We start from the raw sequence: 25540 nt of genomic DNA, 5'->3' as shown, positions 1-25540 counted from the left end.
TTGTTGTTGTTATGTGCGAAGTCGTGTCCGACCCATCGCGACCCCATGGACATTCTGCCCTGAAATTACTCCTTGCCAAAACTTTGGCCCATCTTTTATATGGGACCTTTCTTTTCTGTTTATATGGGACCTTTCTTGGACTTTCAGCCTCTGACATTTTTCTTCTGGAAAGGGTGCAAGCCAAATTCCTCATGGCGCTATTGCAACTCCCTTGTGTGCCAAACTCCCTGCTGCACCTTGAACCTGGGATGATGAAGGTAGAGGACAGGATTATGATTTCTTCTGTCCTCCTTTGGCACAGACTGAGTTATAAATTGCATGGCCTGTCACCTCTGATTTTAATGGATGACTTTCAGACATCATGTAAAGTGGCCACTAAAAGTAAACTGGAGAGGTTGGGGTTTTCTCCTCAGTTTCTTATTGGTTAAATCAAGAGATGTATATTGGAAGCCAATTGGACATAGAAAGGTCTCCTATCTTTCTATCCTGATAAATCTAGATATATTCTGGCATCAGCAGCATACCTCTCAACCTTAGAGATTAGAGATAATCTTAGATTTTACACTCGCTAGATGCTCTGCATTGCCATCGTCCATTACTGAAAGTAAATATCAGAAAGACCTTTTTCCACTGAGATTCTGTCCGTACAGAAATAGGCAACTAGAAACCAAGAACTCATTCTATTACGCTGTACTTCTAACAATGTTTGATAACTTTTGTATCTAAGAGGTTTCCTGGTCGTTCTGAATCTGTGTTGATAAAAATGTTATTGAATGGCAAGAAACCTCAGGTAGAATCATAGAACCATAGAGTTGGAAGGTACCTCCAGGGTCATCTAGTCCAACCCCCTGCACTATGCAGGAACTCATAACTACCTGCCCACCCACGTTAACCCCAATTTCATGGCCAAGTAATTCCTCCATTAAAAATCTCCAGAATCCAACCTGGCCTGGAAGAAATTCACCTACCATCACATAGTGGTGATTAGCAATTCCCTGGCCATGCAAGGAAGATCCACAAGAGACAAACACTGGCACATCCCTTCCTACCCACCCACTCACAATCTGCCTAAGTTCAGAAAAGGTAATTTTTTCTACTGGTACTACTAAAGGTAATCTCACCTGTTTTTCTACTTCTACTACTAAAGGTAATTTCACCCGTAAAATCTATCATCTTATGGTAGGGTAATTTTTCCCATGCAATTTAAATCTTTTAGATTGGAATTCATCCTATTTTATTCCAGTTCTGTGGACGTTGGATTGCCAGTTTAGTGTAGTGGTTAGGAGTGTGGACTTCTAATCTGGCCTGCCAGGTTCGATTCTGCACTCCCCCACATGCAGCCAGCTGGGTGACCTTGGGCTTGCCACGGCACTGATAAAATCATTCTGACCGAGCAGTGATATCAGGGCTCTCTCAGCCTCACCCACCTCACAGGGTGTCTGTTGTGGGGAGAGGAAAAGGAAGATGACTGTAAGCCGCTTTGAGCCTCCTTCGGGTAGAGAAAAGCGGCATATAAGAACCAACTCTTCATCTTCTTCTTCTTTTCCTCCTCCTGTTTTATGGTTTTGTTAATACCTGTATTCGTTTATGTGCTCATGTTTTTTAATGCGGTGGTCTATGACCATTTAAATAAAGATTGATTGATGGCTTAAAGCCATTTGAAACTAACAGCTGAGGAATGGTTTAAATGGCCCAAACTCCAAACCCAGCCAGCCAAAATGTTTGAGGAATGTTTGCAGGAAGTGCCTTCTCCAAACCTGGGTCAAATTCGTGACCATTTAAAGCTCAAGAACCAATTTGTATCCATTTGTATTTACTAGTAATATGCTATCTGCAGTACTTTGGCCAAATTAGATACGACTTTTCACTTTTTCCTATAAAGTAAGCAAACTCTTAGTGGGCCAGGGACTAAATGTTCATTTGAAAGCTAATCTTGTCTGCCTTCTTCCCCCACTTTGAATGCCTGCCTTTCTCTTTGTTCTTCCTGCAGTTCTGCAAAAAGTGGCAGGCGGCAGAGATCAGCAGGAATTCCTGCTCCCCAATCTGTGACTTGATTGTCTCTACCTATCTAATTTATGCAGTAGTAGCTCCCCATCTTCTTCTTCTTCTCTTGGTAGGCTCCTCTTTCCTCTGTTTTGGGGGATATTTGTGGCACTACCACAGTGAATGTGGGGCACCTCCTGTTCTGGCTCCTACTCCACTGCTTGCAGAGGCCAGGAGGCAGTGACCGTAGCACTCCGTTCTGCTTACCTAGCTTCCTGTCTGCCAAAGAGAGGCAATGGGTCTGGCGTCAGTGTTGGGCTCTCTAGCAGTTTCCTTCAGCTGGCTCTTCCTCCTCCTCTTCCTGAGAAATCGAATTACATTGTCTATGCAAGTCCTTTTGGAGAGATTGAAATATCTTCCCCATTGGGGGAGGTCCCCATTTTTTGCAAACGTGAGAGGCCACCCACAACTACAGAAAAATACCATCAATATTTGACATCTGAATTTAATACAGGGTAACACTTATGGAAAAGCCAAAAAAAACCCTATTGGATTCACTTGGAACTCTCCATGTCGAACTCTCTGTGTAAAAAGAACTTAGGTGAAAGATAACATGTAGCTTAGTTGGGTAGGATGGTGGAACTGAATTCTTCCTCAGTTATACAAAATAACTAATCTTCAGCCTTCTCTTATTTGGGTCCTGCTCCTTCCAGTTTCTTATCCAGTTATGCTAATTATACTGTTTCCTTTTTGCCAGTGTGCACTGATTTTGCCAATTTCTATGGCAAAAGTAGTTGCATTATTTGAAGCTCCTCTGGATTCTTTCTGTTTTTGACAGCCAGGCCAAGTTTCGTGATTCATCCACAAAACACAGAGGTACTGGTTGGAGAAAGTGTCACTTTGGAATGTAGTGCGACTGGTCATCCCCAACCACGCATCACATGGACAAAAGGGGACAGGACTCCTCTCCCGAATGATCCTCGCATCACCATAACTCCATCAGGAGGGCTTTATATACAAAATGTGGCTCAGGAAGATGGTGGCGAGTATACATGTTTTGCAACCAACAGTTTAGATAATATCCATGCAACTGCATTTATTATCGTGCAAGGTATGTACCATTCAATAAGTAAAGATGCAAGTTTTATGACCTCCTTAAGCAAAACATTGTGATCTGATCTTGCATTCAAGAAAAATTTTGTATTTAACAAAACAGAAACCTGTACAGTTGATATTTAACTCAGTACTAGATGTGATTGATTCTTCCTTGGGGGTGGTGGTGGAATATAGTGAATTGCAGCAGATTGGCAGAACCGACTGTGCTTAGCTTGCTCTCGCTAGAAGATGGGTGCTTTTTGACCAATTCTCCCTATTTCCTTTGGTCCTCTTATCTATATACATACTATTTAGGTGAGATTTACAAAAGACAGCTGGCAGACTTACAAATTACAAATAATTACAAATAATTCTGCAAACTTCTTTCATTCACAGAAGCCTTAGATCTAATCCATACCTACTTTTAAAGATCTGTAATGGCTGAATACTGAGTGTGCCATTGAAAATTTTAATTACTCCATGAGACTAGCAAGTCTTCAATCAGTATGCATTGTACAGTATGCATTGTACAGTGCTACCCTAAATTAGCATAACAAATGTTGAGTCCAGTTTTTAAGACCAAGATCTTAAAGGTGCCACTGGGCGCAAAATTTGTTCTGTGGCTTCAGACCGACATGGCTAATTTAGGCTATTGAACCTAAATTAGCATATATATGAGTAGACTTCTGACCAGTGTGAATATTGTTATGCATGAGGGACCAAGACTACGGAGTGCAATTATGGGCCCTCTGATGTGATTGTTGTGGCTGTACAGGCTGTTTGATTATTGAACTCATTCTGCCACACAGTCTAAGAATGACACGCTTTTGAGCTCACAGACTTTAATGGAATGGGAATGGTATAACTGTTTAGGATTGCGTTGTTAGTTCTTGTTTCCAGATGCATATAGACTGAGTGTACAAAGAGTAATTAATCTCTCAAAGCATAAAATGGAGATTACCTATGTCTTACTCTTCTATTTATCCAGTAATTTGTAGAATGCCAACCAAAAAACTTTGGTATGTTTCAGCTGTGCAAGTACACTTCATGTATTGCCAGTGTAATCTCGGGCTATGATGGTCATTGTCTTTCTGCTGGTGAAAAAGAAAGATCTCCCTTGACCATAGTGAAGGCTGTGAAGCATGGATAGTAAGCAAGATACTTTGAATCTAGACAACAATGCTATACCCAGCTTTGGAGTGTTGCTTTCATTGATTTGTAGCACCTTGATGTCTGATACTAATCAATGTATATGTATAGAGATGGATATCAAACATCTGTTGTAACTGCTCACAGTATCTAGTAAAACAATTAACAAAAATAATTTAAAGATAAATCTATTTAAACCAACGTTTAATCTTTTTGTATAGCTGTACCCCAATTTACAGTGACTCCCCAAGACAGAACAGTGATTGAAGGGCAAACAGTTGACTTCCCTTGTGAAGCACAGGGCTATCCACAACCAGTTATTGCATGGACTAAAGGAGGTAAGAATTTAAACTAAATCTTGAAATCATGTACCTTCACAATTTTTCAAGAGACTTATACAATTCATGAAAAAAGTATGTACATTCTGAAATGTATTTTTACTGATGGTAGTACAGGCTTCTGTCCAGCTACCCTGGGTTATTGCAGAGCAAGACTTTCCCATTTTCTTCTGCTGTCAGTCAGCGAGAACTTTTTAGGCATTAACTACATTACAATCATATATAAAACAGTAGACTAAAGAGGAGGGCGGGAAAGAGGGGGTTCTCATGAGAATCCCAGAGGTCAAAGTGGGAGTCTGCCGTGAAAGAACAGAACTGGTAGAAAGCTGCCTGATATTGTTAAAATGAAAATACAATAAAAGCTTTGTTATCTAGTACTTGATTATCTAGAATGGTCAGCTAACCAGGATCACCAAGTGGCCAAACCCCCCCCCCCCCAACTACCAGATCTCTGCATCCTTGGGTATTCCGATCCCTCTCTAGCCAGACAGCCTTTGCTGAGCTGGTGACCAGTACTGCCAGCTAATGTCATACTTGGCTGTCTTTCACTTTCTTTCTTTCACTGCCTTTCAGCCTGCCTTGAGCTTCCATGAGCCAGTCTTGCTGAAAGGCCTCCATGCCCACTTGTCTGCCTGCTATGTAGCTACAGCTTGGGAAAGGTCCATTATGTATGGTGTCTTTTGCCAATGGGGTGTGGGTTTGGTTGTTGCAGACTCTTCTGGATAGAGGAAGAGCAATAAGTTGCTTTGATGAACCAGCAATCTCTGTTCCCCTTAAATGCTGTATAGCAAAGCCTTTTCATTGGTGGGGCTGTGGGGTTGGATTCATGCCACTGAGGCTCCTAATGTTGTAGCAGCTGTTAGTACCAGTGACTGGACATTTGACCTTTACACCAAGATCTAGTAGTAAATATAATGTTGGAGTGGCATCAGGGAATTGTTGAAGCAGCATCAGTGGCAGGCTCAAAAGAAAGAGCATTAATTTTAAATCATAAAACCTTTCCCATCCCATAAAGGCAATTTCAGATTTATCAGTAAAGTATCAGTATTGGTGGCGTTGGTACCATTAATATGAAAAATATCTAGGGTTGAATCATACAAAGTGACATTTTCCCCATGATGTTTCCCTGGCCACCATCAGCAGCATACTGGGGATCTCAGGGGGCTGCTTGGAGAAGGAGGAGGAAGGATATATCCATATCACTTGCTCGAGATGTCTACTAATTCCTCCTCCTGCTTCAGACTGTCATGTTGCACACAGTGGTCTTCCCAGTGGTCCATCAAATTTCAGGAGCTGCATATTAGGCCATGGAAGGAAAGAAAGTGAGAAAATTCTGTTTCATGAATACAGCACAGGATCCAGATGAGCATATATTGATTTTGTGTAGTGTACAAAACAATACACCACAAGCCATGTCTAGATCTACTGCACAATAAAGTTTATGTCCTCCTTTCTTTTATCTTGCATTAACTCTGGTGTGTTTGCTGTTTCTGTGCTAGAACCAGGCAAGAAAGATATAATGGGTAATAGTTATTATTACTCCCCTGACCCTTTGGTGGGTATATAAATGTGATAAATAAATATTTGGCATCTGCATTCTTCATACAATAATTTTTGAGTGTTACTTTCTGTAAGGATTAAACTTGATGAGCCATTGGGATTTCTGTGTATAGGTGCCAAGTTTTGGGTTTTTAAAAATAGTGGACATATGGGGTCATAGTCTGGATTGGGGGGAGGAATCTGGTACCTTAATTTGTGCTTCGTTTTGGATCAGGGCTGTGATGTGAACAGAGGGGAGGGGATTTAATTTAAGGATTACCCCATTGCCATTTTCTCAATGCAAAATAGCACTTGAAAGATGCTGCTTGCTGAGTCCAGTGTGCATCTTTTATAAATGTGTAGGAGGTTCTAGTTATGGGACTTCCCAATGGGCATTTCTCTGTAATCTTAGAAACATTTTAAATTTTGTGCTGCAATACCTGCTGTAATATTTAATTGAATACATATTTGCTGTCTTTCAGGAAGCCAGCTGTCTGTAGATAGAAGGCACTTAGTCTTATCATCTGGAACCCTGAGGATTTCCAGGGTTGCTTTGCATGACCAAGGCCAATATGAATGTCAGGCTGTCAACATTGTAGGATCTCAAAGAATTGCCATTCATTTGAATATACAACCTAGAGGTACGTTCAAAAAGACCCAGGTGCTCCTCATCTGTTTAAAAGTTGAACTTGGTTTCAGTAGAAATTAGAATGGTTGATTTTCTTCTAGCACAACCTAAAAATTGAAATTATAGTATTAAGTTTACACGTTTTTTGCAGTTTTTGCTTACTACACTATCCTTTTTCACCAACTCACATGACCATGTTTTGTCATACATGGGTTGGTTTAGTTAAATAAAACAAGTGCCACTGTTTTATTTAACTAAACCAACTCATGTATGACAAACATGGTCATGTGAGTTGGTGCTTCCATGTGACTGCGTTCATTCTTAGTGAACACACATATTGGCTGATAGTTAGCGTCTGAACTGGAATTTTTAGATCAATTATGCACAGCAGCAGTCGCACTGGGCTAAAGAAAAGCAGGGGATGAAAACCAACTCTTCTCTCCTTATAATTCACATAGAGACAGAAAACTAATCAATCTTTCTGAATTTGAAAATTTGGGTGCAACTTTTTCCCATACCCTCTGTGAAGAAATTAAAAGTGTCATGAAGAAGTACCATATATACTCGTGTATAAGCTGAGTTTTTCAGCACAGTTTTTAACACTAAAAAGCCTTCCTCGTGTTATACGTGGGTAATTGAAATAACAGCCTGCTCCCAACCAAGCTGAGCTTATTGCCCCCAGCCAGCCAATCCTAGCATTGCCTTCTGCAAAGGTCTTGAAAGCTGAGCTTGCTCTGGCAGGACATCAACAGTTTGACTGAGGGATTCTGATATTCTTTTCCTTCTTTTCCTAATCAGTTCTTCCAAACTATTCTTTTGGTTTCTGTGGGTGGGGTGGATTGGATTTGGGGGGGGGGGTTGGGATTTACTGTTTATTTCTCCTAGTGTTTCTCTCTTTTTTTATCTGAGGGGCAACATTGTTTGCCTTTTCTTCTTGGGGTTGTGTTTCTTTTAAAAGTTGTTTTTTACAGTTCTTTCTTTCAGTGTTCTGTTCTGGGGGGCACTGTAGCTGTAGTTAGAGTAGTCCATTCTCCCAGTTTGGTAGCTGTTGTACTTGTTGTAGTAGGTTGCCAACTTTGAGTACTGTTGTTCTGCTCTGGTTTGCTGGCCTGGGGGGCACTGTTTGCTTCTCCTGCCAGAGCTGTTCTCACAGAGCAGTTCTATCAGTGCTCTCTCAGGGTGTCTGGCATCAACAGAGGAAGGGAAGGCAATTGTAAGCTGCTTTGAGATTTCTTTGGTTAGTGAAAAGCAGGGTACAAAAACCAGCAGCTATTCATCCTCTTGATTTTTCTGTATTTGTTGGGATGGAGGCTGGATGGGAGAGTCTGTGATGATGGAGCATGGATTAAGGGCTTAGGCCACCCTGTAAATTTACCAGTAGCTGCTGCGATTCCCACCCTGAACTTATATGCGAATCAATATGTTTGCCCAGATTTTGTGGTTAAATTAGGTGCCACGGTTTATATGCGGGTTGGCTTATATGCGAGTATATACGGTATGTATGAAGTAAGCACTTCAGATTCTAATTGTGTGAAGCTACAAAGCTTTCAGTGTAATAGTTTACATCATTACTATTATACTCTTCATAAAACTGGCTCAGATTTGTCCAAGTATTCATCTAAAGTAATGTTCTACCAATAATAGGAACACTTTCAAATAAAAAATATCCTAATAAAGTGACAACATTCACTTAATGCATGCACTTGTATATCATTTTCCAGCCTTTTCAAAGTGTTATACATATTTGTCATGGCTTCTGTTCTACTTTAGTTACTCCTGTGTTTGCTAATGTTCCAAGTGATATGACAGTGGATGTTGGCACAAATGTGCAGATTCCATGCAGTTCTCAAGGAGAGCCTGAGCCAGTAATAACATGGAATAAGGTAAAAACAACAGCAGCAACCTTATCCTGGTTTCATTTATAATAACAACGTGTGTTTCCTACTGACTGTTTTGTTCGGTTTTTTTTTCCAAGTAGTTGACAATTGCTTCTCCTCTAAAATATTAGATCTGCTTCTGTCAGCCATGTAGCTATGGATTGGATGCAATCAACTACGAATGGAGCAGATTGATGTAAGGGTTCTGTACCACCTCCCCCTTCTCACTGCAAGCCCTTACACTGGCTTCCCAGCTGTTCCTGAAGATCAAGGGGAGCTTGGGAACAGCATAGAAAATGGCACAGAGAGCATAAAGCAAGTAGAGAAAATGGTACGAGCTCTTTTGCAATCAGAACATGGGCTCATATAAGAGCGTCTGTGAGAAAGTTTTTTTCTGCCAAGTGCCTCCTCCTGCTGAAGCCCCCTGTGCCACACCTCATAACATTTAAAAAGGTAGCCCCACTCTCTGGATGTCTTGGGTGGGTTCAGAGGCAAAGATTCCTTTTATTTACGATATATATTACTGTATATTCACTATGTATGTATTTAGGATATATACTTGATTGAGCTTGGATTTGATTACTGAAGACCAGGTGGATCTATAAGGATCATTTATTAGTTGGAATAGTAAACTTCCTGGCTCAGATCTAAAATATATATTTTAGTCAATATTGAGATTGTATTTTTGTACCTGTTTTATAATTTTTATATATATTGTTTTGCATATTTTACATGCCGTTAACATATATATTCTGAACTGGAGTTAGAAATGCTTATGTTAGCTGTCTCAGTAGAAAACTAGCGCATTAAAATATGAGATGCCCTGCCAGAAATTCATAGTATAGGTTATATAAATACTTCCAGTAATTTTTTATTTCAAAATTCATCAATTTAACCTGGAAGAATAGTGTTTCATTTTCACAATTACTATTTCCCCTGCTGACAAGCATGAAGAAGAACACCAATTAGGTCCTTCCAAAGGACTATCCGTTTCATAAAAGGGAACTATACATTGTCCTCCCATCAGGCAGCTTTTGATATAGTTCATATATGGGCTCCAGAGAAGTTGATGATACTTTGTCAAGAAGTAAGTTGTTCACACATTCATGTGTAATGTGTTCATGGATGCACAGACATAAAAAGCCTTTTTTGAACATAATGAATTGGATCCTAAGAACTGCAAACAAATTTTACTTGTAGAATGGATCTCTGTTTACAAGTCAGAAAGAGTTGGGACCTTCTGGGGAGGGGGGAATAGAAGCTGTGCATTTGCAAGAGGCATTTTCCTCTTTCTCAGAATATCAGCTTGCCATCATATGCATGTTGGACAAATTTCGGCTGCAATCCTAAAGTACTTGTGGAAGTAAGGCCCATTGAATATCGAGATTTATTCCTGGGTAGATCTTCTTAGGATTGCTCCCACTGTCAGTCAGAGCTGAGTTCCATTTGTAACAAACTCAGTTCCTTAAGTAATTATCAGAATTATCACGGTGTGATTCTGGTTTGTAATTCTAATTTCATTCTAAAGTGACCAAATTAAGACTTGGATTCAAAGATTTCTTCTGACAGAAGGAGGGGTCACTGAATAGCCCTCTCTTGTGGCAAACCTTGAAATCCCTCCCCCCGAGTTGTCCCTGGAAGGTCCCCTGTCACTCAAGACAAGGATTTGAGGAATATTTTCATCTGCAGGAGCAGGGAAGAAGCAAATCTGTGCTTTGCGGACAGGAGTCTAAATTACCAGTGGACCCACAACTGTAGTGTTTTGTTTTTTGAGAAAAGGGAAGGAAGGGATAGAATCCATTCACAAAAGGGAGATGAGGATGAAATAAGAGTACACAAATCCATAACTTTGACACAGATGACCACTTCATGGGTTGGTCATTGTATCTGAGGTGAAGCATTGCTTCTAAAGGAAGGGGGAAAAGAGGAATAGTTGAAGGAACTTGAGAGGCTAAAATGTAAGAAATAAAATAAAAGAACGGATTATCATAGCAATTTAACATTCTAACCTTCTGCAGGATGGTGTGCAGGTTACAGAAAGTGGAAAATTTCATGTTAGCCCTGAGGGATTTCTTACTATTCGTGACGTTGGACCAGCAGATGAAGGCCGCTATGAATGTGTCGCCCGGAATACTATTGGATATTCCTCAGTTAGCATGGTGTTGAGTGTGAATGGTAAGAGTTATAAAGTACAATGGACAGTGAAAGGTTATTCATGTAAAGGAAATCTTCAAACCTTTAAAACGTTTCTAGAGTGCATATAATATACCAGATAGGGTAGCCAAATTGTGTCCAAATCACAATTCAACCACCCTGATTTGGACCTTCTGAATGCAGGGAACAGGTCAGCTTAGATGAGCCAAAAAAGTACCTGGATCAGCATTGATGTGGGTACTTTTTGACTTATCTGAGCCAAACTGCCCATGCCTACAAAGGACGTCCAGTAGTTTCAGATTGCAAAATAATAGAATTTTCTCCCAGACCAATTTAAATGTTTTGAAAACATTCCCAAGACAGTAATAATGTTCAGTTAAAAAAGAAAAACAAGAAAAACGTGGGTGTCTTTGTAATTCCAAAATGATGCCATGTCTAGACTTACATTGAGTAATTGTGTGTGGAGAACATTGCAGCTTTTTCTTTTCTTTTCTCTCCTTCCCTTTAGTTCCTGATGTCAGTCGGACTGGAGATCCATTCGTAGCAAGCTCAATTGTTGAAGCTATTGCTACTGTCGACAGAGCAATAAACTCAACACGCAAACATTTGTTCGACAGGTATCATGTTGACCTGAGAATTTACTTTCACTATGACAGCTGGTTGGTGTGCTACTTTTTTGTTTCCTGACTGTAGCTGCAAGAGACATGGCAGTACAGTTAGAACACTTGGATACAGTCCTTGTATAAACCCTATATTTGTGAGAAGCATGCCTTGCCTTTTTGCCATTGCTTCGGTGTAATTCAGATACCAGTGGCTTGTCATCCTAGTGAGTAGAGTTAGTTTGCATTGAGGTACCTTCAGGCTCACAGTCTGCTCCCATGGATTCTCAAATGATTTAAGTTCGAGTTTAAAGTGTCCCCAGGGAAACCAAATTACTATTATAATTTTACACTTAACGACTGTTTATTTCAACGATCATGGTCCCCTAACCACTTCTGGTGCTTAGTTGGTTGTGTGTTTTTTTATATTGGCACCTTGTGATGCTTTACAGCAATAGTATTCAGTCTGTGTCTCACAAAGAGCCATTTGTGCATGAGGCATGATCCAAAGGATAGGGGCCAAAGGACTCATGACCTTCAACGTTGTAACCTGGAGCTTGGAGAAAGATCTGCTGGTGGAGAGAGACACCATGCCTGTATTTGGAGGTCTTCCTCTCCCCCACTTCTGTTTGTTTTCATTGTATTTTTACACTGTAAGCCGTTTCAAGTCCCCAATAGAGAATAAATACTCAAATAAATGCCATGAGCCAGAAGAGTCATACTAACTTCCATTCCTGGCATAAGGCCTACGGCTTATCTGTTCCACCCACTGGGGAAGGTCCTTCACCTACTTTATTGAAACATTGGATGGATGCCAGAACAGCCACAGATGACAATGTCAAAGAGGCATAGGTGGCTACCAAGGTATTACGTGGACATTACTGCTTTAGAGGCTGCTGCTGAAGTTTTCCAGAATCCTGGGGAAGTGCGCAGGGCTAATCTGAGAAGTAGAATCTCAGGAACCTGAAAATTCCCAACTCTAACTTTTGGAACTTCCATTTAAAACCTAGATTACATTTATCATGTAATAATTTTCTTATTGGATTTAGTATATTTCCATCTGCAGTGAATGTGAAAACATTTTGAGAGGAGTTCATGTTGAGAGGAGTTCCTTTTAGTTAGTTCTATTGGTGTGCAACATTCTGTGATGTAGACAGCAGCTTATAAAAATATATGAGACAAGTAATTAAGGTACCTATTTCAGATTGCTTAGATGTTTACCTGAAAGATTTCAAGCTTTATTATCATAGTCTTAGTACTATATGCCAAGACTACAACTATTTCTTACTTCTGATGGATGTTTTTAATCCTTTTATTGTACATTTTCTTTATTTTATTTATTAGTCGCCCCCGCTCACCAAATGATTTGCTGGCGTTATTTCGATACCCAAGAGATCCTTACACTGTTGAGCAAGCGAGAGCAGGAGAGATATTTGAGAGGACATTACAGCTAATTCAAGATCATGTGCAAGATGGTTTAATGGTTGATCTAAATGGAACAAGTCAGTGCTTTTTCCTTATGTTTTTCCATCATTTCTGTTGTATTAACTACTGAATGACTGTGCTTTTTTTGGTTTACACGAACATCTACTACTACTGAAACTAGCTCTGCTCTTACTGTAATATAACTGCATTTTGCTCTTATTTTTGGAACATTTGTGCTGAAACTTGCCTGAAGCAACTTCCTGTATTAGAGGACTTCTGCCCCTTTTGATAGCACAGAGCTGATTGTAAAATGGGTAACACATATCCCATCCTTATTTCCAACTAAAGGGCTCCAGGAGAAGCCAACCCCAGGATTGGGCTGGCATTTTTTTTTAACAAAACCTCTTTTTCTTCTTGAGTCTATTGGACCTGAAAAAAATTGGGATTTCTGAAAAATCCCGGATCCAAATTCTGTATTGGTATTGGGATCCAGAATTTTTCAGAAATCCAGAATTTTTTGGAAGTCCAAGAAGAAGAAAAAGTAGAACAAATGGCACACCCCTAGTTCCAAGTTCAAAAATATCAGCTCACCTGAAAGGTGCCTTTCTCAGTCTTGTGCTACGTTGCACTGAGCATGTTCTCAGTTTGTGTAGAAAATACTACTAACAGGCCTAGCCAGTGTACCATTTAAATCAGGGGTAGTCAAACTGCGGCCCTCCAGATGTCCATGGACTACAATTCCCAGGAGCCCCTGCCAGCATTCGCTGGCAGGGGCTTCTGGGAATGGTAGTCCATGGACATCTGGAGGGCCGCAGTTTGACTACCCCTGATTTAAATGGAACATGTGACCGAAATCACTTTTCAGAATAATTTACAATGTGAAACGACTGAATGGCAGCAGTTGCTGAAAATACAGTTTTTGCAGAGGAGGCATAATGAGCATAGAAGCTTTGAAAAACATTTGTATGCAGGGATCTAGCTTACCTAAACTGCTGTTGGCAAACAGAGAAGAGATTATGAACAAACTAAAAGAAAAGTACTGTTGCAGAAATATACTTACCACAAACAAATACAAATACATGGGAGGATTCTGAAACTGTAGTGAAAGAGCAGCCGTAGGCTTGGCATTGGAGACTATGCATCTGGAACTTCAGCCTGGATTTATGCTTTGAGCGGCCAAAATTAATCACCGTGAAATTGTGCAACAGATATTTCCCCACACCCATGGGTTCAACATTTTTGTTGACAGGATATAACTGGAAGGAGGATGGGGGGGATGTTTTGATATTTGTTTAGTATGATTTTAGGCTCTGCTGTGATCTGTGAATTCTTGCCATTTCCAACCATAATCACGATTGTGAAAAATCTAGTCAATGTAGTCGCTCTATGCATTGAATTGAAAAATTGTATATAGATGGTGTTAGAAATAAGTTCCATTTTCTAATCTAACTTCTCTCTGTAAGGTCTCTACTTGTTCTGATAGTAGAATACTTTGTGTAAACGGCTTATGCCACTCTACTAAGCAAATGTTGAAGGTTTGTTCAAATTAAGGAAGAGCCACTTAAATTGTAGGAAATCTCTTTCACCGGGAGGAATGTCCTCCAGTCTGAGGAAGCATACCAGTCTTTTAACACTTTTATCACCAGAGATTCATGACTAAAATGCATATTTCCCCCTACTTGAGCGTTAGAGGAACTGCCTAAAGCAGGGGTTGTCAAGCTGCGGCCCTCCAGATGTCCATGGACTACAATTCCCAGGAGCCCCTGCCAGCAGACGCTGGCAGGGGCTTCTGGGAATTGTAGTCCATGGACATCTGGAGGGCCGCAGTTTGACTACCCCTGGCCTAAAGCCTAGTGGCATTAATTAATAATAACCTTATTGTCAGACTGAATGTCTCAAGATAAGCTATGATTGCATCTGTAAAGCAATTGTACAATAACCTCTCCAAGGTCTTTTTTCTGACTGTTACCTGGGCTTGAGTCATAATGCCGTGTGTTTAGAAGTTATGCTCAAGTTCCAAGTAAGCAGAGTGCTGAAACTTGGCAGAGAGCCAAATGCTACAGCTACACACGGAAGGAAATAACTTCTGCTGAGAAAATTTCCTTTGTTTTGAATTTTTGTGAATTCTATTAAAGCACTTAAAAAACTCTAAACTTCTGAACCAGGAAACAATGAGTGTTAGGTTTGTAGATTTTTAATATTAACAAATTTTCAGCACAAGTTTCTCCACAGAACTACCATTGAACAATTCATTTACAAGGAGTCTTTGACTCTCCCTATTTAATTTTGTAAAATTACATGATGGTTTTGTATTATACAGTAGTTTATTGAAGCCTTAACAGAAACAAATGAACTGTTTGGTGACCATGTAAAACTAGTCCCCAGGATGGGTCCTCATTTTACAGCTATAACAACACTTTTTTCACCATATAATTTCTTACCTATAGAACTTAAAGCTAAATAATAACCAGCTGACATTCAGTGAAAAAAATCTGGATAATTATTATCCTATTATTAAATTTTTATACTGCCCTCACAGTATGGCTCAGAGCAGTGTACAAAATGGGTTAAAATTAACAGTGGATTAAAAACCCAACACAATACATCAATATTAAAAATAAAACAAAATAAAAACCTAAGTAATTAATTGGCAGCATTAGTAATACCAGCGTCCAGACATTTCACTGCTCATAGGTCTCTGGATATCAGTGGGGGCTGTTGTAAGGGAGATGTTATTAAGTCATAATCTTCTACATAGTGATCTTTATGCATGAAAACTTTATTATATTTATTATATTTATATGCCGCCAGAGTAAAACATACAGTAAAGAGTTATTTAAAACAGTCACATTTATTTGTTTTTAAGCCATCTAAAGTATGAACAAGGGTGGGATGGGGGCAGGTGAGTATAATATCGAGGGCTGGTAGTGTTGCCTTAGTTATCCTGCCCTACCCAGTCCTTTCTTTTGATCTACAGAAAACAGGTAAAAATATTCTTTCATTCAGTTTTATTTTATGTATGTATGTACGTATGTATATATGTATGTGTTTGTTTGTTTGTTTGTTTAGATTTTTATACCACCCTTCCCTATGACTCTGGGTGGTTTACATCAGTGGTCCCCAACCTTTCTGAGGCTGAGGACCGGCAGGGCAGCGAGCAAAAGTGCCGCGCATGCGCGATTTCGGCCGCATATGTGCGATGCGCGGGCGCGGCCCTGATTCCCTCTCCCCGCCCTCCCGCAGTAAGAAGCTTCCCAGGCCGCAAGCTTGCAGCCTGGGAAGTTTTTTACTGTGGGGGGGGCGGGGAGAGGGAGCCGCGACCTGGCGCCATGGCCTTCGCGGCCCGCAGGTTGGGGACCACTGGTTTACATAAAACATTTTGGAACATTTACATAGAACTGTATCAATATCAATATAACAATATAACAACAATAACATACCACAACTAGAACAGTATTTCAACAACAATAACTTATCTATTTTAAAATGCAGAGCACAGTGTTACACCTAATATCTGCCTTTGGATGGGGTTTTTCTTTTTTAAAAGAGCCTCTTGTGGCGCAGAGTGGTAAGGCAGCCGTCTGAAAGCTTTGCCCATGAGGCTGGGAGTTCAATCCCAGCAGCCGGCTCAAGGTTGACTCAGCCTTCCATCCTTCCGAGGTCGGTAAAATGAGTACCCAGCTTGCTGGGGGGTAAACGGTAATGACTGGGGAAGGCACTGGCAAACCACCCCGTATTGAGTCTGCCATGAAAACGCTAGAGGGCGTCACCCCAAGGGTCAGACATGACTCGGTGCTTGCACAGGGGAAACCTTTACCTTTCTTTTTTAATTTGTTGACACTGGTTATGCTGTTGTTATAGACATATTTGCAAACAGGCCAGAGAACATGTGATATACACCTGTCTGTAAATTAGTGAATCATAACTTGCTATGAGGTATAATGATTAAGCTGAATTTTGCATTTCTTCCCAGTAAATAAACCATTGCTACAGTCCTGTGCATGCTTCCCTGGGAGTAAGTACCACTGAACAAAGTGGGAATTCACTCTGAGCAGAGATGCCTCGTGCATATAAATGATTTAGTGCCTATTGAAGTTACGTACCAAAGAAAGTCTATACTCAGTTACATTTAAATAAACGCTGTCAGAAGGACTGTTTTTCATCTGAAAGACTATTACAGCAATATAGCAGAACCAGAATAGTCTTCAAAAAGAAACAAATATGCTCCTAATTTCTAGCACTGCTGATTAAATTAGCCCCTTTAAAGTAATTCAGACTTCAAAAAGGTGTGACTCTGCTTCAGATGGCACTGTAAAGTTTGAGTTGCCAAATGCACACAATTAAGCAGACTAAAGTAGATAATTCTAACACTGGAGTTTTACTTGAAGTCCTTGAAAAGTATTTAATTTTATTTTCTCTTTCATCTGTTTCAGGCTATCACTATAATGATCTTGTATCGCCACAGTACTTGAACCTGATAGCCAACTTGTCAGGCTGCACAGCCCATAGGCGTGTGAATAACTGTTCAGATATGTGCTACCATCAGAAATACAGGACACATGACGGAACCTGTAATAATCTTCAGCATCCAATGTGGGGAGCTTCTTTGACAGCCTTTGAACGCCTGTTGAAGTCAGTCTATGAAAATGGATTTAATCTGCCAAGGGGCATTGGATCTAACCGGCATTACAATGGATACATGCTCCCAATGCCTCGTTTAGTTTCAACTACTTTGATAGGGACGGAAACAATAACCCCTGATGACCAGTTTAGTCACATGCTAATGCAGTGGGGCCAGTTCCTCGATCATGACCTTGACTCTACAGTTGCTGCTCTAAGCGAAGCCAGGTTTTCTGACGGTCAGCATTGCAGTTCAGTTTGTACGAATGATCCTCCATGTTTCTCCATTATGATCCCACCCAATGATCCTCGAGTCAGAAATGGAGCACGGTGCATGTTTTTTGTGCGTTCGAGTCCAGTGTGTGGAAGTGGCATGACATCGCTCCTCATGAATTCTGTATACCCTCGAGAACAGATTAATCAGCTGACGTCCTATATTGATGCATCCAATGTGTATGGTAGTTCGGACCATGAGTCACAAGAAATTAGAGACCTAGCTAGTCACAGGGGTCTTCTGAGACAGGGCATTGTACAGAGATCTGGAAAACCTCTTCTTCCGTTTTCTACTGGTCCTCCAACGGAGTGTTTTAGGGATGAAAACGAAAGCCCGATCCCTTGCTTTTTAGCTGGCGATCACCGTGCAAACGAGCAGCTCGCTCTCACCAGTATGCACACCCTGTGGTTTAGGGAACACAACAGAATTGCCACAGAATTGCTGAAACTGAACCCCCACTGGGACGGGGATACAATATATCACGAAACACGTAAAATTGTTGGTGCAGAAATGCAGCACATAACGTACAGCCACTGGTTGCCTAAGATTTTGGGAGAGGTAGGCCTGAAAATGCTTGGAGAATATAAAGGCTATGATCCCAATATTAACGCTGGCATCGTGAATGCGTTTGCAACGGCTGCCTTTAGGTTTGGCCACACACTCATCAATCCCATACTGTACCGGCTGGATGAGAACTTTGAACCTATCCCACAAGGCCATATACCTCTCCATAAGGCATTCTTCTCCCCATTTCGGATTGTGAATGAAGGTGGGATCGATCCACTTCTAAGGGGTTTGTTTGGTGTTGCGGGTAAGATGCGTGTGACCTCGCAGCTGCTTAATACAGAATTGACAGAGAGGCTTTTTTCCATGGCACGGACAGTTGCCTTAGATTTGGCTGCAATGAATATCCAGAGAGCCAGAGACCATGGAATCCCACCTTACCATGATTACAGAGTTTACTGTAACCTTTCTTCCGCACACACCTTTGAAGATCTGAAAAATGAAATTAAGAATCCTGATATCAGAGAGAAACTTAGCAGGTGAGCTCCAGAAAAAAAAACCTGATCTTGGATGCTTTTAAATGAAATTGAACATTGCTGTCTAGAGTTCCATCTAGCTTTTCTTGCACACAGGAAGATCACACAGATAATGACTTCAGCTCAGTGAGCCCATGCTTGTGTGTTTGTGAGAACAGAAGATTGGGTCCATCCGCTAAAATAGTTTGTGTCAATCCTGCAGATATAGTGATCTAAAATGAGAAAAAAGTATGTTTGCAAGAGACCTAAACCCATTTTTAAGAAGTTGCATCAGTTTTACTTATTAAAGTTCCCCAAACTCTGCTAGACTACGGTAAAAGTTTTGTTATGAGGCAATCATGGGAAAGGGGATTGCCAGTTGATCAAATAGGCCAGGTGCTCCAACCTGTTACTCTGCCTCCCTCCCTACTGAGAGGAATTCACAATAATCAAGCCCTATCTCACTGGGAATGCCATGCCTCATATTTATTTATAATTTAATTTTTATACCGCCCCTCTCTGCAAGCAGCCTCAGGGTGGTTTACAAAGTAGAATATAAAGAGTTTAAGAAAAGAGTTTAAGAAAAAGTTCAGCTTGTAGGACTCTTCCTCTGCACCATGGAACCATCCTCTACAGAGCTTGGGAGCCCTCTAGCAAACGCTGCCAGGGGCTCATGGGAACTGTAGTCCATGAACATCTGGAGGACCACAGGTTGACTACCCCTGCTCTAGCAGAGCTGGCTCCTGACAGTGTGAAGAAGGCTGGAGGGAAGGGAGGCACCCCAGAACAACATCACCTGACAGCACTTAATGCCAGAAGCTGAAGCACAGATGCTGGCATCAAACCAGCTGGCTGGAGAGCGGGGAATAGGGAGTTCATTTACCTAAAGATGCAGGGATTTGATGGGGAGGAGTGTGCCTTCTGACTAACTGAATGTTACGGATTATCAAATACAGGACAGTAAAGTTTTTACTGTGCGGTTATGTATGGTTTCAGTGGTAATGTGTTCCTATAAAAGAGAAAGGTGTGCATGCAACTCCTGCTGTGGTTGATCTGGTCACTGGTATTCAGCTGTTGGGGCACAACTTTTCACAGTTGGCTTGGAGACCTTTCTGTGTAAAGGCCCTGTATCCAGATAGGTACTTAAAACATGAACCAACACTAATTCTGCATCTCTGCACACAGAATAGCTGCAGATATAAAGTCCCTACCATGGATTCAGACTAATTTTTTGATCAGGGTAATCATCACATTGGCCATCATTTCTAAAGTAAAATAAAGTAGGTGTTGCAAAAAAACTCTATAACTAGATTATATAACTAAATCTAAAACTAGATTATTACCACTGGCCTTTTAAGTAAAATATATTTGTTTAGCCTGGATTCCCAAAGATCCATAAAACAAATTCCATGAGTTCAATGGAATTTTAGATTTGTTTTCCTCCAGCTTAAAGCTCTGTAAAACGGGGAAGAAAATTTCCAAGGCATTTGTTTTGTATGGTAAATAAGATTTTAAATTCCATTATGCAAGCTCCTTGCACTGAACTTCATCTTTTTAAAATCTGGCCTCAATAACAAGGGGTCTAAGTAGCTTGGACCCCACACAAAGCCCCCTCCCCCCACCAAAAAAATCAACCAATTTCTCATTCCAGGAAAGCTCATAGCTGGGTTCACGGGATTTGTGCATACAAATATCTGTTCTAGTTAGGTAATGGGGAGAGGGAAAGGAGCCACCCCGTTGGCATGGCCATTAGTACATGCAGGGCCCTCCATCCTGACAATAAACTTTGTAGGGACTGGAAATGACTTGCAGGAGAGGCAAAGGTGGGGAAAATCCTGCAGTCCTTGTGACCATAATTTTTTTGACTTTAAATGGACTTTTACTCAGTTGTAGGCATCAGGCTGCATGTTCAAATAATGGGAATAAACCTTTTATTTGTTTTTGGTCATCCACTGTCTATAATTTATCTTTCCCATGTTAGATTATATGGTTCACCACTGAACATAGATTTGTTTCCTGCTCTTATGGTAGAAGATTTAGTTCCTGGTAGCAGATTGGGGCCTACATTGATGTGTCTCTTGAGTACGCAGTTTAGACGTGTCCGAGCTGGTGACAGGTATGTTTAGTAGAAAACTCAAGCATTTCTTCAACACTGATAATTTTACAATTGTAATTGTACTCTTCTTTGATGGCGGAAGTCTCTCATGATGTTACCCTTAATAATAAGACTGGTGTCTGCTATAGTACTAATTGTAGAGGAAGAGAGAAGAGGAGCAATGGGGGGAGACAGCTAGCAAATGGGACAAGGACAGTGGGACAAAATTGGCAAATGAAGTTGGGTACCCTTGGTCTGAGCTCTTAGTTTTAAGATCAGTGTGTGAAAAGTTCAACTGTACAGCTTTGTCTTCTTTTTGAGTATTATATTCCTTGTCCTATCCTTTCCCTCTATGGCAATCTCACACTCTTCTTTCCCTCACACACAGGATTTCCCTTCCCTTCCCTTCCCTTCCCTTCCCTTCCCTTCCCTTCCCTTCCCTTCCCTTCCCTTCCCTTCCCTTCCCTTCCCTTCCCTTCCCTTCCCTTCCCTTCCCTTCCCTTCCCTTCCTTCCTCCCTTGAATATCTATTTATCTGTGTCTGTCCCTATATTTTGATGCTGACCCAACCCAGGGATTTGAGAGAAGAAAAAAAATCACCTGCTTATATTCTTTTAATACTGTGACACCCAAGAGGCTTTTGAAATTTAAAAATAAAATATTTAATTTAATTTGGAGGGGAATAGTCAGGTGGAATCGGGTAGGATGTATGAGGTGAACTGATAATAAAAACTGAGGTAATTTGTAATCACATGAAATCACGGTAATATTTTGCTAACAAGTGTTTTTGCTGCGGTCTTTGAAACTTTGAGAAGAGGCTTTATTTTCAGTTTATCCTTTAACTCGCAGAGTTTCTGAGTTTCACTGACATTTGACATTTAGAAGGCAGGAACATACAACCAAGTTCTCAAAATCCTCCTATATATAGAAACCAAGAATTACTCCTCTTTTAAGAGTTATCTCCTTTTTCACTGGATAGGGATTACTTCTCCTCAATAGAAGCTCTGTCCCATTTAGGCTTGAATGGGAGTCTTCTATGATCCTCTCACTCTTCTTTGCTTCTTTATAGTTCTCAGGGCTAAAACTGTCTTTTATTCAATGGTCAGTTCCCAATTTTCATTTCTTAACTGATGCTCTCTACAGAATTCTGTTTTAACTGCCTGTCACTAAAAGATTCTCAGAGAGCCAGCTTGGTGTAGTGGTTAGGAGTGTGGACTTCTAATCCGGCAAGCCGGGTTTGATTCCCCACTCCTTCTCCACATGCAGCCAGCTGGGTGACCTTGGGTTCGCCACAGCACTGGTAAAGCTGTTCTGACCAAGCAATAATATCAGGACTCTCTCAGCCTCACCTACCTCACAGGATGTCTGTTGTGGGGAAAGGGAAGGGAAGGTGATAAGCCACTTTGAGACTCCCTCTGGTAGAGAAAAGCCTCATGTAAGAACCAACTCTTCTTCTACAATGAGAGGTATTAACTCTTGACAGTCTGTCATACCACACTCAGTTGCTTTTTATATTCTGTATAAAATGTGTTGTTTCAAAATTCATTTATATATATATACCAGGGGTATTCAGGATTTTGGGAATCTACCTTCCTGCAGGACAAGCTAGTCCTTGTTATTTGCAGAATATGTTGGCAGTGAAAATTCTTCATCTGTAAATGACAGAGAAATTAATAAGAAACCTTGGTTGATATCAAAGGACCAGCACACACACATGTTCATTACTTAATGACTCCAGTGTCATGTTACATCTTACATGAGTGAATCAACCATCAGTGATAAAGTACCATTAATGGAATTTCATGTTAACTCAACACATAATATTTTCCAGTTGATATCATTAATATATGCAGTTGTGAGTCATTAAGTGATGACTGATCATGAGAAATAAAGTGATGCCTACACATGTGTGTACTACCCACATCTACTCCCAGTATGAAGCATCAGGAACATAAAGAGTTCTCCATGTTCTAAGCCTAAGCACCCTTCTTCTTGCATACTGTGAACCCAGTCTTAATTGGTTCACTGCACACCACATAACTGAATTCACAGTGCAGAGTTCACAGAGTATGTCTGATAGAAAGTTCTCCTGTTGATCTGGATATGATACAAGGACAGTGTATTTGGTAATATTCTGGGATAAATATGATTGTACAAAAAATTGCCATTAAACTACATACATTCTTGATTCTGTTACAACCAATGCCTATGGACAAATATAATCCTCTACTTGAATTCTTTAAATTTGTTTTCAGTTGAGGGCTGTCTTTAAGAATTTATTTTTATTTTATGTGAGATTACAGGTTCTGGTATGAGAACCCTGGCGTTTTTAGTCCACCTCAGTTGACTCAGATCAAGCAGACATCTCTTGCCAGAGTCCTATGTGACAACGGTGACAACATAACCAAAGTGCAACGTGATGTTTTTAGAGTAGCTGAGTTCCCACATGGATATGAAAGCTGTGATGAAATTCCTAAATTGGACCTTAGGATGTGGCAAGATTGCTGTGAAGGTGTGTATACCATAAAGTTATTTAAAAGTAAAACAGTTAAATATTGCTGTTTGAAGGTATTCTGCTAGTCTTCCTACATAAATCTTTGACTGTGGTGTAGTGGATAAAACTTTGGACTTAAATGAGAGAGTGAATCTCGGCCCATCCCAGACGCTCTCACTTGATGGCTATGTATTGGCTACCATTTTCCAATCGAAAAGTTGCTGTGATGATAAAGAATGCTATCCCTCATTGAGCTTCTTGGCCAACACCCCCCACCCACCCAACAGAGATATAAATGCATACCTAAGGGACTGCTTGTCTCCTTATGCTCTGTGGGTTTGAATATGTTGGTGGTCCCCAGCTCCTGGGGGGCACGCCTGGAATGGGCTCCCAGAAGAGCTGAGGGCCCAGCACAGTTGCACAGGGCCTGCAAGACGCTCTTCCACCAGGCATTTGGTTGAGGCCAGGCTAGGAAGATCGGGTCCCTCCCTATATGGGCCCCATGTACCCATCTAGGCACTAGGCAGGAGTTACCTGAGACAGTGGAGGGCTCTGTGGATGACTGTGGTTGGGTGCATGAGGAAGAGAGGAGAGGATTAGTTTATTACCAGCTGTATAGGATCATGCATTGTATCGATTTTTATGTGGTTTTATCAGCACCATGAGCCAGCAGGATGTAGGAGTGGCAGTCAATAAATATAATACATCCATATCTATGGATAACCAGTGTGTATCTATTTATATCTATTTTTAAATAAGTAAATCTGGAAAAGTCTTTTTCGTAATAGATTCCATCCTGTTCAACTTGAGTACGCCAGCATTCATAATCTCTGTTTTCTCTTTTTGAGCCTCATAGCATTGTTATTTGTTCTCTTCTGTGTGACTCATATTGTTCGCAGTAGAGTTTCTCACTCCTTCAAATTAAGATTTTTTTAACAGGAAGCTAAAGTTCTCCAGTGACACTTAATAGGGATATGTCACAGATTTTTAATTCTGAAATGTGGTACTTTTCAGATTTGAATTTCCCTGATGATACAACATGAATCAACTGAATCACAGATTCAGCATATCGATTTGAGCTTGGCCAACTTGGGGAAACTCAAATTGATTCAACTAAATCAGGGGATAACCTATTGGTCAGCTCAGGAGGCATTTAAAGGGACTTAGGTCCCTCCTTTAAATGTCTCCAGCTGGGTGCTGGACTGGATGGGCCACTGGCCTGATTCAACATGGCTTCTCTTATGTTCTTATGTAGGCTGACCCACTCTCTCATGGTCTGAGCTATGAATCTGAGAGTGCTCTGCCTTAGTGCTTTTCCAGTTTGTATGCCACTCCCTTGGGGTTCCCATAGATTGGTGTAGTGGCTAAGAGCAGCGACTTCAAATCTGGCAAGCTGGATTTGATTCCCCACTCCTTCACATGCAGCCAGCTGGGTGACTTTGGGCTGGTCACAGTCCTCTTAGAGTTGTTCTCACAGAGCAGTCTCCCAGAGCTCTCTCAACCCCACCTGCATCATAGGGTGTCTGTTGTGGGGCGAGGAAGGGAAGGCGATTTTAAGCCGCTCCAAAAAGTGAAAAGGGAGGTATAAAAACCCATTCTTATTCTTCATACTTTAGGACTCGAATGCTGGGAGACATATGGTAGTCTCTGTGCCAACACTTACCCTTTAGAGAGAGTTGCATTGGAAATCTGTCTGCAGTTTCTATTTGTGATGTCCCATGAAATTCTTGTCCTGCAAGTGGAAAGATCTGAATTTTAAATGAATAAATCTTTATTTTTTATAACCTGCCTTTCCTGTATAGCTCAGGATGGGTGACAACATGGTGACAACAGTCAATAAAATGAGGAAAGGGTTAATCATTCCCATTTTGCTAGCAATTGCAGTAGCTGGAATGGAGTTCCTAGTAGTAATTCTTTGAGGCTTCAGTGGTTGGTTTGGTTTTCAGAGCTTCATAGTTGGATGCTTGATTTTATATAAGCCTTTTATGGTCCATTTTGAAAGCCTTCATTTTCCCATCCAGAGCAAAAGTGCATGAATGCTTTTGTCTTGTTCCCAGAAGCTTGGTTGAGTTACTGTATTTGCTGGCGTATAAGACTACTTTCCCCCCCTGAAAAACATGCCTCCAAGTGGGGGGGGGGGTCGTCCTATACGCCGGGTGCATTTCAGTTGGGATAGACATAGCTGCCCATAGTGGCCTCCTGATGCTCGCCTGGTGCCCATACATACCATCCAGTATCGTGCGGTATCCAGC

General features: G+C 40.9%; 1 protein-coding gene across 4 annotated transcripts in view; it reads left to right on the top strand.

The window, feature by feature from the left end:
- Positions 1–25540, top strand: part of PXDN (peroxidasin) — a 99042-nt gene that overhangs the window by 60740 nt on the left and 12762 nt on the right. For all 4 annotated transcript variants that reach the window (XR_013226497.1, XR_013226498.1, XM_077309873.1 and 1 more), the window contains exons 10-19: positions 2822–3094; positions 4449–4565; positions 6587–6745; positions 8503–8615; positions 10628–10784; positions 11272–11380; positions 12707–12864; positions 17221–18724; positions 20682–20816; positions 23098–23306. Coding sequence is in view for 2 of the 4 variants with exons in the window: in XM_077309873.1 (XP_077165988.1) it covers positions 2822–3094; positions 4449–4565; positions 6587–6745; positions 8503–8615; positions 10628–10784; positions 11272–11380; positions 12707–12864; positions 17221–18724; positions 20682–20816; positions 23098–23306 (2934 nt within the window). In the remaining 2 variants the exon portion in view is untranslated. The remainder of the gene's footprint in view (positions 1–2821; positions 3095–4448; positions 4566–6586; positions 6746–8502; positions 8616–10627; positions 10785–11271; positions 11381–12706; positions 12865–17220; positions 18725–20681; positions 20817–23097; positions 23307–25540) is intronic.

This window comes from Paroedura picta, chromosome 1, assembly GCF_049243985.1.
Source record: "Paroedura picta isolate Pp20150507F chromosome 1, Ppicta_v3.0, whole genome shotgun sequence".
NCBI classification, from domain to species: domain Eukaryota; kingdom Metazoa; phylum Chordata; class Lepidosauria; order Squamata; family Gekkonidae; genus Paroedura; species Paroedura picta.
The sequence above is the reverse complement of the archived record's forward strand: the minus strand, read 5'-3'. Positions and strand labels throughout refer to the sequence as shown.